General features: G+C 44.2%; 2 protein-coding genes across 4 annotated transcripts; both read left to right on the top strand.

The window, feature by feature from the left end:
- The first annotated feature begins 1,131 nt into the window (after positions 1-1,131).
- Positions 1,132-4,013, top strand: MRPL18 (mitochondrial ribosomal protein L18). The gene is made up of 4 exons (XM_014874168.2): positions 1,132-1,292; positions 1,737-1,917; positions 3,317-3,551; positions 3,811-4,013. Exons 1-4 carry the CDS (start codon positions 1,241-1,243, stop codon positions 3,877-3,879), a joined length of 537 nt encoding a protein of 178 aa, XP_014729654.2. The 5' UTR covers positions 1,132-1,240; the 3' UTR covers positions 3,880-4,013.
- Positions 4,014-4,975: 962 nt separating this feature from the next.
- On the top strand, positions 4,976-16,687 carry PNLDC1 (PARN like ribonuclease domain containing exonuclease 1). Of its 3 annotated transcripts, none has more exons than XR_015802479.1 (19): positions 4,976-5,093; positions 5,540-5,597; positions 5,719-5,792; positions 6,725-6,758; positions 6,888-7,011; positions 7,950-8,038; positions 8,315-8,421; positions 9,750-9,829; positions 10,821-10,958; positions 11,562-11,631; positions 11,883-11,968; positions 12,132-12,187; positions 13,210-13,277; positions 14,106-14,159; positions 14,375-14,417; positions 14,940-15,039; positions 15,482-15,657; positions 15,823-16,073; positions 16,499-16,687. XR_015802479.1 is itself a non-coding variant. In XM_014874164.2 (19 exons), the coding sequence occupies exons 1-19, from the start codon at positions 5,018-5,020 to the stop codon at positions 16,563-16,565; spliced, it is 1,599 nt and encodes a 532-aa protein (XP_014729650.2). In that variant the 5' UTR covers positions 4,976-5,017; the 3' UTR covers positions 16,566-16,687. The 3 variants fall into 3 exon arrangements, 2 of the variants coding, with proteins under 2 accessions (XP_014729650.2, XP_014729651.2); XM_014874164.2 differs by having other exon boundaries at positions 15,823-15,921; XM_014874165.2 differs by having other exon boundaries at positions 13,213-13,277; positions 15,823-15,921.
- The last annotated feature ends 2,035 nt before the right edge of the window (positions 16,688-18,722 follow it).

Raw genomic sequence — 18,722 nt, forward strand, 5'->3', positions numbered from 1 at the left:
CCGGTGGCGGGGCAAGGAATGGGCACCGGAATGGCTCCTGCTAGCTAGCACTGGGAAGGAACCTGCTTCCCAAAATGGGGACCTCAGCATGCGTGGCTGTAACTGCGCTTCTCAGGCACGTAACCCATTGCTCGGGACTGTACCCCGAGTGCTGGGGAAAGGCCGCAAGTTCCGAGCCCAATCGCAGGTTATGAGATGGCAAAAGATGAAGAAGATAGACCTGCTTCCTGGAAATCTGAGATTCAACTGATCCTTTAGGCAAAACACTTTTAATGAGAGTTACTCTTAGTCATGACTGCGATTGCACTTGATACATTGAGGGTCTCTGAGCTATAACTGTTCCCATTATCCTATTCAATAGCTAGGTTGAGTGGTGATGCTTGTAGGATAGGCAAAAATTTGCTACAGTCTGAGGGACAAGTCTCAGGGAGTGGTGGGGAGATGAGGAACCTGCAAGGCTCAGTATGGGCATGTAGTCATTTGTAGGGCACGGTGTGAACAGGCTTCTCGTATTTTTGACAAACAGGTACCTTATGGGGCCAGGAGACACCTCCACAGCCGAAGTTGTGCCTGGCTCCTGCAGTGTCCAGAGTTCATCTGCCAGGTGGTGCCAGGGTCTCACCAGGTCTTCAGCCTCCTTTCAACACAGTTAGCTCTTAGATGGCCGATTAAATGCATTTTCAGGACTACAGCAGTTAAATACAGCTCCAAAGTAGGTTCCTGCGCTGTCATGCTTGTAGCAGGATGCTTTGTACCTGTGTGCTGTAGGAGCGGCTGGAAAGAAGCCTAAAACAGGATGATGGTAGTTCCCCGAACACCTATTGTTGCTCTTACGCGCTCCCCTGTCCCTTCCGCGCCTCGGCCCCTCTTCCTTACACCCGTGCCAGGAAAAGCCGACCCAGTCTCTGTAGGCCGGCATCTCCTAAAGCCATTTTTCCACGGGGAAAAGTTAGAAGATGATGCCCCAAGGCGGGACAGTGTTTTTTTGCTCTGTTTTGTGAGACGCGAGTAGCACCCAGCAGGCTCCCTTTGCCGGGGAGCTGGCGCTGGGGCGGCTCAGCCGGCGGGGCGGGAGCGGCCCCGCGCTCTGCGCTTCCGCCTGACCCCGCCGGCGGCGGGCGGAATTCCCGCAGCCGCTTCCGCGGGAAGCGCCGCCCCTCGCGCATGGCGGCGCCCCGGTGTCCCTGAGCCGAGGGAGGGGAGTGGCGGCCGTCCGGGGCTGCGGCGAGCCCGGCTCCCCATGGCGCTGAGCAGCCGCCTGCTGCTGGCGGCCGGCGGGCTCCGTGCAGCGGGTAAGCCCAGGGCTCGCCGTGCCCGCCCTTCCCGGCGGCGGCTCCGCGACCCCCGTGGTCCCGGCGCCGTCCGGCGGTGCTGCTGTGCCAAGGATGAAGGGTTTATACCGTGTTATTTGGTAGCGCTGTCTCTGGTTCCTTGTGTACTTCGCTTTCAGTGTTTCGTAAAGCTTTGGTCCTAGGGATTTCCTAGTCACACGTGAGTTTATATTTTACATATGAGTTTAGAAACGAGTTTAGTATACTTGCAGTTCACCTCATAAATTGGGGAGACAGGTTGAGGTCTTGTCATTCATCTGTTAAGTACTTAAAAAAATAAAAGCAAGATGATTCTGCTCTGCTGACTTCTGTAAGCTGTGTCATTCTGTACTGTCTCCATTCTGCTGTCTGCACTACGTGTTTCTTTAATCTTTGGTGGCTTTTTATTTCCTCTCCCCCCGCAAGGTCGTCGTTTTGCATCAACTACAGCCAGTCTCAAAACTGAGACTGAAGTGGACACAAATGAAAATGAGGTTGTTGCCCCAAACTTCACTAACAGAAATCCTCGGAACTTGGAGCAGTTGGCCCTGGCTAGGAAGGAGCGTGGCTGGAAGACAACATGGCCAAAGCGTGAGTTCTGGCACAGGTGAGTCAGGAAGTTACTGCCAGAAATGAAGACTCCAAAAGAAAAAGAAAACACATACAAAATGTGTGTTTTGGGTTGCTGAATCAGTTAATTAGTCTCTTAATCAGCAGGCATCTTCTGTGTTCATAGAAGAGTGGACTAGTAGCACGTGAAAGCATATGTGGTCAAGATTTTCCCATCTGTTGTTAAAGAAACGGTAATTGTTGCTTAAGCAACAGCTTTTTAAGTCGAGATTCTCTCACTCCTGTGCTTACCATGCTTCCTGATTTTATTTGAGGCACCATAAGAGTCTGTTTGGGGTTGTTTTATGTTTGTGGGTTTTGTTTTAATTTACTTGTCCTCTGGAAAATTAAGTTCATTTTAAGCTGGCATTTCAAAGTCTTGATTTTGTTCTTGTAGGGAGAGCGCCATCCATTTTGTTCATACCAGGAAAGCCGATACTGTCTCAGGGCAATAACAAATAGTTGTTCCTAATAAATATTCTTTTTATGTGTGGACGCTTATGAGGTACTTTCTGACTACTTGCAGATCTTAACAAGTTGTTACCTGCTATGTCAGCTCAAGCTTTTAAGGGACTGCTTAGTGACCCTAAAGTTCCATTTCTGTTGGAGCAGTTCCCCTCATATATTCTGTTCCACACTGCACAGGTGTACAGTGCTTAGTTTGGAGTGGGTGCTGGTCTGAGGCAATGTAGGACTGTGGCCCTGAGTAACTGGTGGAAAGCTGCTCTTGGAATTTCACTCTTCTAGTAATAGGAGTTGTGTGAGTTGACACAAGCAGGCAGCTGTAACGACCACAAAACTACGGCTAAAATGCAAAGAGTACATTTATTTAATTACCTTGCTAACTGAAGGATCTCAAAGCAACACTCAGGTGGAGACACATGGCACCAGTCTGTGCAGGTGGTGAGCCTGCTGTTGGCACCCATTTATTAGGGGTGTTTAGGTTTACCATCATGCTGTGGTCTCCCTTGCTTTTCATGATCTCTGAGCTTTGATCTTCTGTCTGTCAGAACAGGAAGATCAAGCACGTCCATGAGAGAGTCTCCAAGGCTCTTCAAACATCTGTGTTATCTCTACACAGAGATTCTACTCCTCAAAACAGACAGAGGATAAACAGCAGTAGGCATAATACATGGGGTTTTCCACAACGTTATCCTCCAGGCCTTGGCATTCCCAGATGCAAGGTCACTTGAGCAAATCCTCCTCGCCATTCTTCCACTTTTATCCCTTTCTTTCCAACATGAGTCCTCTCTTGTGTCTTAATAAGCAAAACATATATATGATATAATGTGTATTAATACATTCAATTTTATTTCATAAAGAGAGTAATTTAAGCATTTGACTGTGTTCTCTGGAGAAGACATTATAATCCTCTCTTATTTCTTTCCCGCACTCAGATTGCGGCTTGAGCGGACACAGCATTACGTAGAAGCCTTTGTTGAGCGCTCCAACGGGGATGTTGTGGTATCTGCCTCTACCCGAGAGTGGGCCATAAAGAGACACTTGTACAGTCCCAAGGGAGTGGCTGCATGCAAAAACCTTGGCCGTGTGATGGCACAGCGCTGTTTGGAAGCAGGAATCAACTTTGTGAACTTTAAAGCCATTATCCCCTGGGAACACCATTGTGACTCGGCAAGTACCCATCTCCTTATTCCTTTGGCCCTTTCTTCCTTTTTAGGCATTAATTTTATTTCTCTTCACCATTAATTTTCTCATGTGGCTTTACAATCCCTCCTTGCAACACTCAGAAGGGCAGCTTTGACAAGCTGCAGTTCCTGGTATTATGCTTCTGTGAGGCTGTTAACCTCTGTTCCTTCATATAACGTGTCCCCATTGATATTTAAGTCTTGCTGACTTTTTAAAATTTTTTTTTTTCTGTCTTTTAAACAAGATTCAGGAATTTGAGAAAGCTATGGAGGAGGGTGGTGTCATTCTGCGTGAACCACGAAGAATCTACTAGTAAAATGCAGACCATTGGGAAAGCTTTCCAAGGAACAAAGATCACTTCTTTAGGTTTGTGTACTGGCAGAGGGAAGGTCCAGAGATGGAAAAAGTTTGAGTGTGTCATCTTATAATAAAATATTTTCAAAGGTATAGAAGTCTGTCATATTCTTTACTCTAAAATGATCAACACCTTTAAAGCTAGAATAAACTTACCATAGTTCAGCTTGATAGAATTTATTAATAATTCAGCGTTTTAAAAATATATTTTACTTTTAATATTTGATTTTTTTGTTGTTGTTCCAGCCTGAACTCTGGAAATGCTTTGATACTTGATTCCTCTACACTGCCAGTCTAACCTAGCAAAGTGTAGTCATTACATGAATGTAATGTGCAAATCTTGGTGAAAAGATTAAACTCCCACCGACTCATCTTTGCACCCTTCTTGCAATCCTGAGATTCCAAGTGCTTAACCACATGGGTTAGGGGAGCTGCATAGATGCGCGCTGTAGGGAATAAGAAGCCCCATTGTCCCCGTGTGTCTGCGTGCTGCTTGGCACAGGCTGGTGCTGTCTCTGCCTGATGGCTTTGCAGAGCTCCCTAGTACGACCAGGCTGTGAAATCTCCACAGACAGTGTGTTGTGTGCCTGACAAGTTCAGGGAGGCCAGCCTGGCCAGTGCAAGTCCTGTACCTGTGTCCCGGTGCTGTACCTGCTGCCCCGTGTTTGCGGGCTCTGGGGCAGAAGGGAACGTTCAGCAGCGTGTGCGGTGAGCCCGGCCCGGTCCTGGAACATCAACTCAGTGTTCAACTGACATAATGAAAAAACTCTGTTTTACTGGATTTTTACCTAGTTGTTGGTTCATAATAATAGCAACTCTCAGACAGTGACGGCCTCTGTGCGATCTGTACTTCTGGCAGTAGGAGCTGCCCCTGCGCTCCCTTTGAGCGCGGGCTGTGCCGGGCGGCTTCGCAGCCTCTCCAATTTCCAGCCTAAACCTCCCAGTCCTTTGCTCCCGCCGCTCCGGTCACGCTCGAAGCTCCCGTGGTGCTCCTTTTCCCACGCCTTGCTGCGGATGGGGCCCGCCCCGCGGGGCAGCGCGGGGCACGCAGGCGCGCCGGGCCGGGCCGGGCCGGGCCGGGCCGCGGCTGGGCGGCGATGGAGGTGGGCGCCGAGAGCTTTGCCCGCTGCCTGCCGCGCCTCAGGCGCCGCATCCTCCGCGCCGCTTTCGTGGGTGAGCGTCTGGGAGTTCTCGTCAGCCCCTGCCCGACACAGGGATCTGGGCGCTGAGGGGTACTGCAGCCGGTAATGGCGCTGCTGCGCCCTCGACAGGGATCGCTGAGGCGCGGGATTCAAACAGGCAGCAAAGGCTGGAAAGGGAACTGGGTGCTGGCCTCGGCTCGGCGGGCTGGGGCCCGCGGGTGTTGGGGGTTCGGGTGGGGGCATGAACACAGTGCAGGGTGAGGCAGGCCCCTCCTGAGGGGAAGGAGTGTCCCGGCAGCATCCCGCCGCAGGAATGAGGCAGCTGGAGGTGTAAGCCCCGCAGCTTTTTCTCTTGAGTCTGCTTCCTGTGGTTTGACAAAGGTTACGGTGAGAAGTGTTGGAGAGACCCCGGTCCTGGTGCTGGTGAAGCGCATGCCTCAAATTTCAGATTCTCTTGTGTTGTTTTCACCTCAACAGCCCTTGATATGGAGTTTACTGGTTTGCATTCAACTTCCCTACAAAACAACGAGCCCAGGTAAAGCTGTTGGACTTGAAATGTGAGGGAGACTTATTGCTCTAGCCCTGTGAGAACAACCTGTGCATAGCAACCCTTCATGTGTCTGCTCTCCTTTCCCCAATTCTATTTTTGTTCCCAGCCTGTTTGACTCCCCTGCAGAGCGATATGTGAAGGCCAGGCAGAGTGTTCAGCGTTTCACTCTTGTCCAGCTTGGTAAGTATGGTTCTGACACGGAAAGTGATTTCCCGAGGTTGTACAGGTAACTGGCCTTTTGCTAACAGATGCGTCCTCCAGGTGGCTCTGGCCTTTATTCACTCATTCCAGAGACGTTTTCTTCTTGTATTTCTTTTTCCCCTCTGATGTTTAACGCTATCAGCTTTTCAATAAATAATCTAAAGTCACGTGGCCTATATAGTTTTTACTGGTCTAAAGTTGACCATATTTAAAGGTCACAGTTAAAAATATAAGGCTTTTAAATCAGAGGATGCAAGCATATGACGGCAGCTCCTGTTCAAAGCGATGTCATTTGATACAGTGCATTATGAGTAAGGGGACTATGAGGAAAATGAAGGCTGCTATTTCTGTTATTCATAAAATAACAAATCAATGTAAGAAAGGGCCTGTGGAGGAAAGCTATTGACAGTTTAGAACCAGTAAGGAGTCAAGAATCCAGCTCGAAAACAGTTTGAAATATTGTTCAAAGTCTTGCGGTATGTAAGATCTTAATGTGCTTTTTAGGGATTAACAGAAGTAAAAATAACCTGAGAAGTAAAACCCATGTTTCAGTCTTCTCTGGTGCCCAGCTTGTTCCAAACATTATTGTGGTGTAGTTGGACCCACAGACTCATCTATGTATGCACAGTCAGAGACTCATCACCATCTCATCTCTTGCCCATTGCTCAGTCTGTTTGTTATTTAATTCTGATTTAACTCCTTTTACCACATAGCAGTGAAAGCTTGTCCCGTTCAGCTCTCAGGAATTCAAGGAGTAGCCTGGCAGTTGATGCTAGGATTGGCATAGTGACATTCGTGAATGGAAAACATATATTTCTTGAGGGGTTCCCCACATGCCTCATCTAATTTGCACACTCTCTGTAGACATCCAGCTCAACGCTGCCATCTCAACAGAGGTTTCTTTCTTGCAGGGCTGGCAATATTCTCAAAAGAAAATTCAAACAAGTAAGTAGAAAAGCAGTTTTCTGTTACAATGAGGATGTTTTAGGATTTTATGCATAATTTATAACTCCGCTTTTGGGCGGAGTTACTTCTTGTAATTATCTTCTAGAGATATTTTTATTTTCATTTTAGGTATGTGGTGCATTCATACAACTTTTTTCTCTTTCCCTCAACACTGGGAATAAGGGATGTCGAATTCACCTTCTCTGCATCTAGTATTCAGTTCCTGTCTCATTATGGCTTTGACTTCAACAAGGTATGTAATCTCTGCCAGAAATGCAGAACAGAGGAAATTTGTGCAACTGCAGAAGAAATCAGATTAGTATCCCTAAATGTTTATGTTTCTGGGTTAAATAGTATCTTCCTAAAGTATGAATGCATCATGCAGTTCTTTATCAACAGGGGTGGTGAGTGCTGTTTTTTTCTGAACTAATGTAAAGGCAATAACCACATCCTTGGCAGCCTCAGACAGATTCTCCTGTGTTTCTCTGGTTTTCTGGCCTTCTGATGTTGATGAATTTCTTTTACACTTTCTCACACTCTTTCTGGTAAACTGTATGTTTTGCATTCCTCCTTGGAGGAAGAGAAAATTGAGGGACATGTGATGAACCAATAGAGTCAAGAGGTTTCACCATCACTGTCCAATCCATGCTCATTGTTAAAATTCTATAGATAGACATGTAATGTAAGTAAAGAGGTCTTTTCCTGCTCGATTTCCTTGGAGTCAGGTGTGAGTCTCTCTCTCTCTCTCTCTCTCTCTCTCTCTCTCTCCCTCCCTCTCTCTGTGTCAACTGTAACACTCCTGCCTCAAAAAAGCCACCAAAACCTACTCTAGTGAGCTAAGGATTTACTAAACAGGCCCTGGTGGGTGTCTTTACTCTTGAAGGTGCAGGAATACCAGTTTACCAGCATCCCATGTATTGCCACATCTCCCTTTAAATTCAGACTCTGTTATCCTGTAAGAGTACTGTTTTGCAGGAAGCATCTGTCTTCTTGACTCTTGGAAGCATCTTATTAAAGGAAAGGTAAAAGAAAAGCAAAAAAATTGATTACAGTTAACAAATAACCTTTTCTTTCCTCCATACCTGTTGGATTGCCTACAGTTTGTTTGTCATGACTAACCTGCTAATTCTCTAATGTGCTGTGATAAAATCCAGGGGAATGTAACCAACCTGGTATTTTCTCTCCCCTCAGTTCCTCAAAGATGGAATCCCATACATGAATGAGGTACAGGAGAAGATCCTTAAACAGCACCTCTTAGCAGGTACCTGGAAAGTCTGCAGGTGAGTACTTTTCAGAGAGGTGTCTCCTCAGTACTGTGTGCATTGCTTAGCATCACTCAGATCACATTTTGTAGAAATACTGAAACCTGTTTGTCTGAGCACCTCGCTGCCAGCTGTTCCAGCATGACATGGTGTCTGAAGGAAGATTGAGATCACAGGATATTATGTGGAGAGTTGGGTCCATGTTGGGAAAAGAAGCTTGTGCATTCCTACAGCAAAGCATAAGGCTTCACCTGTAAAGAGCATTTCTCACACTGCCTCTTTCCCCTCATCCAGCACTAGTTGTGCAGACAGGGATGTCCTGAAGAAAGCTATTGATGAAGTGACCTCTTGGATAACTGCAGCAAAAGAAGAAGATACTATGATTCTGCAGGATCTGAATGGTATGAAACAGTGCCTCTCCTAGGCACCTGTGGGCTCATCACCTGTGGCTTCATCATTTCTTATGAACCTCTGGGGCTATAACTGTACTTTCTTCTGTTAATTTGCTCTATTGGGAGGGAAAGCACCAGTGCCCATCTTTACCCCAGTTTATACTTTAGCTCTTGTCTGGAGTTAATCTCTGGGCTCTGCTTTTCTGCTTTGTTGGAGTGGTAGGTCTTTCTGAAGCAGAAGTGGATTTCTGGTTGCTTGGAGCATGCTTTGTGGTAATTCACTTCCATTTTGTGCTTCTGAGCAGCAACTGGAGAATTTGTAGTTACTCTGAATCAGGATAACATTTTACATGTTTTAAATCCTGGGTGATCTGTTTTTTTGTTTATTTTCTTCCCCTTCTTTCAGAGTTTAGTCCCTCTCATGTAGAGCAACAGGGAGCCCCATGGAGACACATATATGCCAGTGGGAATAAACAGGCCACTTACCCCCTGTGTTAGGTTTTGGGAGCACCATAGCAGAGCTGAGGAACTTCTGTGCTGACTTGAAGAACAGTGAACTTTTGCAGGGAATAATTTGTAGATTTACTCACAGAACCCAAAACTTAATCTTTTAGGTCAGAGAATAAAATATAGAAGCGGTTAGGAAGAACGGAGTATTCAAGGCTTTGTCTGTTGACTTTTTTTCCAGAGTATGCAAAAGGAGGGGTGGAGACTGTGCTGTGCTTTTTATCTGCTTTGTCAGCTAGATATGATACTGATATTTTAATAGAGTCTGGCAGTGGTGAGCACCTGTGATAAGAAAGACATTTATTTAAGTAAGCAAGAAGACTGATTCAGGTGTCTCTTTTAATGCTTTTCAAAGGAGGACTGAGTTAGGTCCTTATCAGCTGTGGAGGAAAATGCATTGGTACCCTTTGTGTGCTTGGCTTCTTAGTCTGTTGCTCTGAAACTGTCCAAAACCAGAGCGCATCTTCTTTAGTGTAGTAGCCTCCTTCCTCTTCAGTTAGTCTCTTTTCTTTTCCTCCATGTCCTTACAAAAGCTCATTTGCCTGAAATTTTCACTGTTTTTTTGTGTTTTGTTTAATTATGTGCATTTGTGGGTTTTGTTTGTTTTGGTTTTTTTTTGGTATGTGTGTCTATGTTTTTTGTTTTGTTTTCTTTCTGTCATTGCATATGTTAATGTACCAAGATCATATGTTGAGGAGTATTTTCTATATGTTGTGGGAGAAACATGTGGTCAGTCTCTCTGTCTAGAGGAATGATGTTTGTGTTTTCCTTAGGCTTGTCTGCACCTCTAAAGTTTTTACTGCCTTTTTTTTCTTTTTTTTGTGTCATAGGCTATCATATGCTTGAAGTTCAGCTGGTTCTGAGGCAGGCTCTCGAAAATGTTTGGACAGAGCCTCTTGGAGACAAGAAGGTGAGATGGAATGTGGACCTTTTGGAAAGAGGATTTCTCTCTGGACGTATAGGACTGGCATTCTTGCAGGGACTCTGAAATATTGCTTGTACTTTCAGTGATAGGGTCGAGAAGGAGAAGACAACAACAAAGGAAATGTTGATTGTGGGATCCTAAGAAAAGGGATACAGAAAACTGAGCAACTCTGGTTTCCGTTTGTCCTGTAGCCCCAAAATCCCTTTCAGTGGAAGTGCTTGTCCTTGGAGCACTTCTGGAGGCACCCTCTCTGTGTCTTCAGACTTTATTTAAGTCCCTCCTTCAATACCTCCACAAGAATATACAGTTTTAGCATTTTTTGTGGTTTTCCTTTGCTGACTTCTGCCATGAAGTTGCTTTGAAGACTTTTACTCTGTTATTTGCTGTTTTGTTATTCACCACTGGCATTTTACATTCAGTGCAGTATTTTCTGTATTAAAACTATGGTTGTGGACTTCTCAAACTATGGGTATGAGTATGATATCAGTCAGTTGCTTAGAATTAGCTTATAGAAATCTTTTTTTTTTTTGCCTTAGTCCTGCTCTGGTCTGATAACGAATGTCCCCAGAACGTCAGATTTACCCAGCCTTCTCATCTGAAGCATGAGAAGCATTGCCTTTGGGAACTCAGCTTGTATGATTGCTGTCTGTTTCTAGGCTTTTGGTACCGTGAACTTACCATATTGTTATAAAGTTAAATTGAATTAGGTTTATTTGTGTTCCAAAAACCCTTTGGTAGGAATCATCCTCTTAAGTAGAGAAGCAAAATTAATACTCATTTTGAGCAGGCCTGTTTATTTACTGGGGCACTGATCTCCATATAGAAGTGAGACAGTTCCAAAGTCCCAAGGTGATGCTGTTTTTCTGTCCTTCAGTGCCTTGAAGCTGAATTTGACCTCAGCATTGCTGAACCCCAGTAAGCAATGCACATACCACTGACATGGGAGGCTGAGATAATCAGTGACTGTTCTTTTCAGGTAATGGTGAAAAAAGTGAGTCCAGAGCAACGTCAGCTTCTGGAGAACTCTTCTTATGACCACTGTCAGAAAAAGCTCATTCTCCTGTCTGCCCGGGGCTTTACCAACCTCTTCCAGATACTTGTTAAAGCCAAGAAGGTAAAATGCCTTAACCCTACTCTCATGTTTCATCTCTTTTTAATTTTGCTGTGTTAAATGCAGTATTAAAAATGCTACTGTTACCGTTTGAGTCACCATCTAAAAAAGCTGAGCAGATTCTTGCCTTTTGGGCAAGCTGTGTTTTTAGCATGCGACAGACCAGTTTATTGGACCACGTAGACCATTGGTCAGACTCTATGTGGAAATTCATGCATTCTATATGCAGCTTATTAAATGGACTTCAGCTTTAGAGGACTATGGATGATGTGCAGCAAAGACCATCCCTGTCTTTGTGAGCGAGTGTATAAATCCGATGGCTGGTACCTTGTTCAGCTGAACTGAGAATCCACTTAGCTCCTTAGGTCCACTGAAAATAGAATGCTGCTGAGATAATACCCTCTCAGAGAGTCTACAAGTCTGATTTCCTGCAGGCAGTAGTCCTCCTGTGAGCCTTGCAGCCTGAATGACTCCTGTGCAAGCATGTGTTGATGTTGTCTGCTGGAGTAAAGGGTTGCAGCTGTTGAGTGTGCCTATGTTTGTTTATCTCTGAGCTCTCTTCAGAAACGTGCTACAATGGGCTCTTATGTTTATATTCCTCCGTAGCCCCTGGTGGGACACAACATGCTTATGGACCTTATGCATCTTCACGACAAGTTCTACAGGCCCCTCCCAGGTACTGCTGCGTGTAGCTGCTGCCCAGGCTGCTGCCTCTGCACTAGGGGTGGAACAGGAGGTCCAGTGGCCATTTGCCACCACAGACACCTGCAGGGCTTAGCAAGCAGCAGGGCTGGTTGCCTCTTCTGAGTTCTAAATGCTGGAGAGGGCATTGTTGCCTGCTGTCACTTCTCTTTCCTATTACTTTGCAATTCCAATAGATTTTTCCCAGTTTTCTGATGTCTTTCTCCACACGTGCTTTGCTTTCAGAAAGCTATGAGGAGTTTAAAAGGAACATTCACAACCTGTTTCCTGTCATCATAGACACCAAGACTGTAACAAAATCCGTGCAGAAGGTGAGATGAGTGCCCTATGATAATAACAGAACTGCATCCAGTTCTCAGTGTTGCCTTGGGAAGTTCTAATTTTAGATCTCATTTAACAAATTGGCAATGCAAGTAATCGAACTCACCATAAGATCTGTCGTGGTTGGTTTTATAATACATTCTTCTTTTATAGAAATGTCTGTTTCCTCGAGTATCTAGTCTTTTGGAGGTGTATGCAGTTTTGTGCAGGTAAGTGGTGGCCAATAGAGCTTTCAGCAATCCCTGTGCCTTCTTTGAAAAGATATTTCACAGCCATTTCCCATGTTCATACTTTCCTCCTCTCAGTTGTTTTTCAATTGAATCCTCATCTTTCTAAATTTAAGAGCAAAGGATTTGCACATCTTTCTTATAAACGAATTCTGTAGTAAATTATTTGTTCTGAGTCACTTGTCGCATTGAGTCACCATTATTTCGTTGGTCACAAATTTGGTTTGCATACATCTGTACATGCAGCCTGAGAATTACGTTGCTTATGTCATGTTCTGAAATGAGTAGGATTCATTTCTTGGTGAAAATCCTAATTTCAAATGCCTGTCCTAAGAGAGGACTGCACTGAGCCCAAAGCAGTAATTAAAGACAATGTTCAAATGGAGCAAGAGTACATGTTCTATCTCATGAGCTTAGTCGTGATGTGGTAGGAGACTTATTTCACACTTCTTTTGTGAAATAATCTTTTCCATGTCAATTTTGCTAAGGAAAGGAAAATTTTGCCTGTTTCCCATTACCCCCTAGTCCCAAGAAAGAGATGCAAAATTAATATTTTTTTAAAAACAGTACTGGGATTCTGAGGGTTTGTTTATTAGCAATTTCACACTGCATATTCTGCTTGATTGTTCTTTCTTTTATTTCAGTCATTCCAGGGGTATGTGTTTATCCTTCAGGGTTCCCCGTTGAAACAGAACCATCTAGTCAACCTCTTTCCCTGCAGTTTTAGTTCTTCTCACTTTTCTTTTTTTTTGTATGCAATTAGATTTGCTACTATGAGTTTTGAGTGAGGGAAGAAACTAAGGAAGTATTTAGGAGTTAGTTTTCAGGAAGAAGACTGGTAGATATTATTCGAGTAAGTATTTTGGACTTTTCCAAGAGGCCCACCAAAGTTCATTTTAAAGTCTCCAGTAGCTTTTTCTGAAATGAAGCTACAGGTCACTAGAGAACGGTAACTTTAACATACTGAGGAAAGACAAAAATCTCACACATCCACTTGTCTTCAGCAGCAACCTAAATCCCAAAGATCCACCGTGCCCTGTTATAGCTCTTGCAAGTGGCTGCTCAAGATACGGTATGTTTTTAAGCAAATCTTCACAGTCAGATAGATGAAAATAAATTTGTTGTACTCTCTGGGTATCCACATGTAAAGCATGAGGAAATGCCAGTGGGTCTGCTGAATCTGCCCAGAGCTGCTGGTACACATTTTTGTCCAGACCCAAAGCCTGGGCTCCCAACATATCTGTTCTGCATGTCCCTGGTAGCTGCTGAGGGTAATGCAGGGCAGGTTTTCCTCGTGCTGCTGGTACAGACAGCATTTACACCAAGTTGGGATGAACAGAACATAACTTGGGCTGTGAAGAGTCAGCAGCCCTTGGAAGGGGCAAGGCTATGTGTGAAACAGCTATCTTAGAAGGGAAAGTAGAAGGAGCTCGATGGCTGGTGTGCAGGGTTAGTGATGCCTGTGCAGGAGGCTGTGTCCAGGACATGGTGTGATACTGGCTGTAAGGCAGATGTTTTCTGGTTTCTCCTGGCAGCATTGTGTCTTACAGCACAGGGCATCCTGTGTTTTGAAATGGTTCCCATACCATCAATAACATAAATGACACAGTTTGGTTTAGACTTTCATGAAAGTTAAAATGTTTTAATGTGCATCTTGCTAAGCTTTTCAGACATTCATGTAACTGCTGCTTCTTTTTTGGTGGTGTTTTAAAATGCATGCTAGAAGCACAGACTTTTTACCGAGTGTAAAGTTTTCAGAGTGAGGAAGGAAACAGCTGAGGGGAGGGGGAAAAGAACCCTCAGAATAGTGGATCTTATGAATCAGGATTCTGCAGTGTAGTGGTTTTCACAAGCATGCTAGATGTGTTTTCTTCTTCTTGATTTTGTTGGACGCTTACAGCTGAGAAGAAATCTCCTCATGAGGCAGGCTATGATGCATTTCTCTGTGGTTCAGGTAAAATGCTTCTTAAAACCTCCTTGAGAATTTGTGTTGGGATTTGGCAATCTTTTCCTTCTCTCTAGATCTATTTGATGCTAGGAAATATTTGTTTATATACAGTCTGTTGCTCTTAGTAACTTAGCTGCACTTCAGTGCATTTTTGCTTTCTATGTATTTAGCTGTGTTTCTCTAGCTTTCTCCTAATGCTATCTCATTATTCCTTTCTCTAGTTCTTCTGATGTCAGCTCATTTGCTACTGTGCAGATCCACAGAGTGAGTAATGTATAAGTGTTGACTGAAAATTGCATTACATGGGAGGTTTTCCTATGGAAAACAGCCTTCCATTTGCTCTGGCTGACTTTTTGTTTCACAGGCTGGCCTTCCTTTTGGACAAAAGAAAGTGTTATTGGAAATGTCATCTTCTAATTAGATTTATATTTTATAAATCTGAAAGTAGTAGTTTTATGTCAAAGCTGACATTTTAAAAATGAAATCAGGGGCCATGTGATCTCTCAGAGGTTGGGAAATGACATTGTGACTTCTTTGTTCTTGAACAAGCTCTTTCAAGTTCAGTTCACTTGGGTAAGGGTCAAATAATTTTCCATTAGTTTCCATTTTTGAAATCTCTGAATCAGTGCCTTCAGTTAAGTTCCTTTTTCATGCAGCTTTTTGACTTCTGTAGGAAGATACTAAGATCTGAAATATCTGTTCTGTCACTAGTTGAAGAGCTTGACACTGTGTAGCAGTGCAACACTGGAGAAACAAAACTTTGTTCTCTTTTGTTTTGTGATTTAGTGGTGCAGTGGACACTGAGCCTTCTTTCTCGCAGTATCTCACCGTGTTAGCTGAGCACGTGAACAAAGTGAATTTCATCCGAGGTGGTGTTTCAAGCATTGTGCGTATGAATTGCAGGTCTGTGACCTGTTTGTGGGGTGCATAGGTCAGTAGCCTACTTGGTAGCATCCTTAGAGGAGAGGAATCCACTGGTACTGGGGCCCACCTTGGCAGAAATTGTCATCATACAAGTGACGCAGTGGACCTTTTAAAATGGCCAGTGAGTTGAATTTCTGCTGTGCAAAATGTATTCATGCTGTTATTCTGTATGATGGCATTAGCCAGACTACATCACTGTTTCTCAGGTAGTTTCTCCATGGTAGTCGTGACAGTTTGCTTTTATGATGATATTTAGATGAATCTTGGGGCAAAAAAAAATAAATTACACCAACAGCAGTATTATACCGCCTGTCATTTATTTGTCATGTTCTGAATATGTTCTGATTATAATACTAGTGCCTCTATAGTATTTCCAAATTCAAGTATGTCTCAACATTTTCCAGAATTTTTCTGGGGAAGATGCTCCTTGCCGTCATCCCCCTGCCTTGGTTGTTCATGTCCGAGGCTGGCCAGTGCTGACAGAGAGACAGATTTACCAAGAGTTTAAAGCTCGCTGTCGCTTTGATGTTAGACGGCTTTCAAAGAACCAGTTCATTCTGCTCACCAATAAACACAAGCAGTAAGTGATCAGAAAGTCTTAATTTTCAGTCCTTTCTTCCCCTGCTCCAAGCCTTTGTTTCACCCTCTCTCTGCTGTGACAGCTCTTGGATAGAAATTCCTGCCCTGAGCTGTGGGGTGCTGTAAGCAGCCTGCGGGCTGAGCTGAAGCCATGCTTTCATTGCAGTGTCAGGCTCGTCCTGCGGGATTACAGGCACCACCCTCACCTGCAGGTCTCCGTCTATCGCCACTGGAGGCACTCGCCGAGCGTGAACTGCCTGCTGCAGTGAGTTGTGGGAGCACGGGAATGGGGCGGCGGCAGGGAGTGGGGGAGGAAGCATTCCTCTCAGGTCCGAAGCCCTGGCACAGCAGCAGCCTGCCACGTGTTTGCAGTGTCCTCCCGCCAGCTCCTTGGAGGAACAAGGCACTCAGAAGCAGGTTTGTTTGCCGACTGGCTGCTTGTGAGCTTTCAGCCCTGGGCGACTGGACTTCAGTCTCACTCATGGTTAATCCAGGAATGTTACCCTGTGGATAGCACAAAACTGTGTATGTGCTGTCACAGCAGAGAGGTGGTATTCTTAATGAGCTGTAGCACCAGCTCTAATAAGATTGATGAGAGGGAGGCAGAATCTCAGGTGTGGGATGGATGTGGGTTTTTTTCTACAGCTGAGTTGAAAGCTCGGTAGAGGGAGAGAATTCCAGATTCAAACTACACCCCTCTTGTGAGGTGCTGATAGTGATGCTCATGAAGGGTGAATTTGTGCCTTGACATGGTTTGGAAAATAATCTAAGGGCTTAATAAACACAAAATTAAGCCATAAATATAAGTAACCTAACAGTATTTTATTACTCTTGTCTCTTAGAATCTCTGGTATTGTGGCACTGTGGTCTCTCTTGGCCTTTGCACTTGGAGGAGCTCGTAGCTGTTGACTTTAAAGGACTACTGTAAAGATGAGACATGATGAATGCTGATGTTATTTCTTGTGTTTGTCTATTTTGTTTTGTTTCATACAATAAAAGATGAGAAAAATTAACGAAAAAAAACCCCAAAACTATGATTACTGTCTGAATTGTTTTCTTGGAAATCTGTTTTTTAAAGGGAGTGTGTTGATTTGCAATTTGTGGTATTTTATAATCTGCTCAAAGCATCATCTCCTGAAGGGGGAGATGATTGTTTCAATGCCTAATTTACTTTGGTCCTATGTAGGTTCTTCACAGCTGTTCACATCCTCAGTTTGTTCCCAGTGCTGGTGCTTGCTGTGTAAAACACATTTCTGATAAAGTTTGGGAAGTTATGAAATGCAAGGTGCTATTTTTAGCTTCGGTTGTAATGCAGGGGAAATGTCACTGTTTACCAAATGAAAAGGGGCTTATGACAGATTCTTGGGAATAGTAAGTAATTTGCAGTGCTGTCAGTGCAGTGTCATGCACTGTTTTTTTCAGTGGCAGGGTTGCTGAGGTTTGACACAGATAAGTGGAATTTATCAGGTTCCAATTTGTGGAGTATAAAGAGGTCAGGTGGGTCTGCACATATTTCTGTTTGCTTCTAGTGCACAGCATGAGACATGCTTTGTGGATCAGTTTCTCTCGATATAGCTGGGGTATTTGTCAATCCAGGGAGTTTGGTCTTCAGAGATTTTTCTTATTAATCTCCTTCTCTTCTTTAAAATAACCTGTTGATCCAGGGTTTCCATATAATGGTTCCTAGATGTCATTAGTCAGACTTAATTGGATGGGGCCCATGCTCACCTAGTAGGCAGAACCTGCCTTTAATTGAGTGTAACGTGGGAGTTGCTGCAGGGAACCTTACGGCAGCAGCACAGCACTGCTGTGTGCTTGAGGATCACGTGCTCTCTGCTGCTCATGAGGGGAAAAGGGCAACACATCTTCAGATGTGATTGTTGAGTTTTGCACAGCTTGTGGTTTACAGCTCTTGTTTCATAAACAAGCTTCTACAAGACAAGTAACTGACTTCCTGATGACCTTTTTTACAACCCTTCAGCGGTGAGGTTCTCTCTCACAGTGCTCCTTCAAATACCAGTGTGTCTCCCTGCTTATTCTGTAATGTTAGGTTGTCTTCTAGCATCATTAGACACCCCCCCTTGTGTCAAGGAGAGCACAGGCTCTTCGTGTTGTGTAGGTTGAGGAAGATTGTCTTTGGGTGTTACATACAGTAGTGTGTGTTTTCACATGAAACCGCTCTTCTTGGCTTATGAGCTGGGAAACATAATACTCTTGTTCTCCAGAGTCTGGATTCAGCTATTAAATGTGGGGAGACAAAGCCTCACTTGCGTCTAATCTTGACAGTCTGGGGATCATGAAGATACAGATGCTGTTACCTATGAGAAGCCCAGCAGTTTTTAAGGGAGCATGCACTTTGAAGGAACAAAGAAATTGTTCTGTCTTTAAATTTTGTTCCTCCCATTTTCTTCTCAGAGTGGCACACAGACAAAAATGACTCAGTTCCCTGCAGTGCTATTCTCTCTCTTGATTCACCCTCTGGAGAAGCACACTTCCCTGTGAACAAGTAGAGATCCTCTCACTGTTTTTGGAGAAATAGCCTATGGTTCTGACCATGTGTTTTCCATTTCCAAGAGGCACACACACCTCATGTAGCAACGTGGCGTAGTGAATCAAGAGACTTGATTTTCCTGCTTCAGAGCTGGGAGAAATAAGTGACAAGTGCTGTAGAACTACGCGATGTTTTTAGTACAAATCAGCTAAGTTTACGTGCAGAGTAAAAATATGAAGAGATCAGAGTGAGTTGAGTATGTTCTGGTCTTCTAAGGAAAGACTTTAGAGAAACAAGTTGCCTTTCTTTAATAATTAAGGGTCACTTGCTGCTCAGAGCCTCTTAGAGAGCTCATTGAGATGTACTGGCAGTCAATTCCAATGAAATGTGTTAGCTGGAGGCTAGTCAAACAAATCAGAGCACAGACATTTGGCCCTGGGAACAGAGCTGCAAGTTTTTCTGAGCAGCTGTTCATCAAGGCACAATCTTCCTGAATACATCAATTTGGCCAATCCAACCTCAGGCGTTGCTTTTGCTCCAGATTAGGGAATTCTTACTAATTGAACTTGGAAGTA

This window comes from Sturnus vulgaris, chromosome 3 (assembly GCF_052056855.1).
Source record: "Sturnus vulgaris isolate bStuVul1 chromosome 3, bStuVul1.hap1, whole genome shotgun sequence".
Lineage (NCBI taxonomy): Eukaryota > Metazoa > Chordata > Aves > Passeriformes > Sturnidae > Sturnus > Sturnus vulgaris.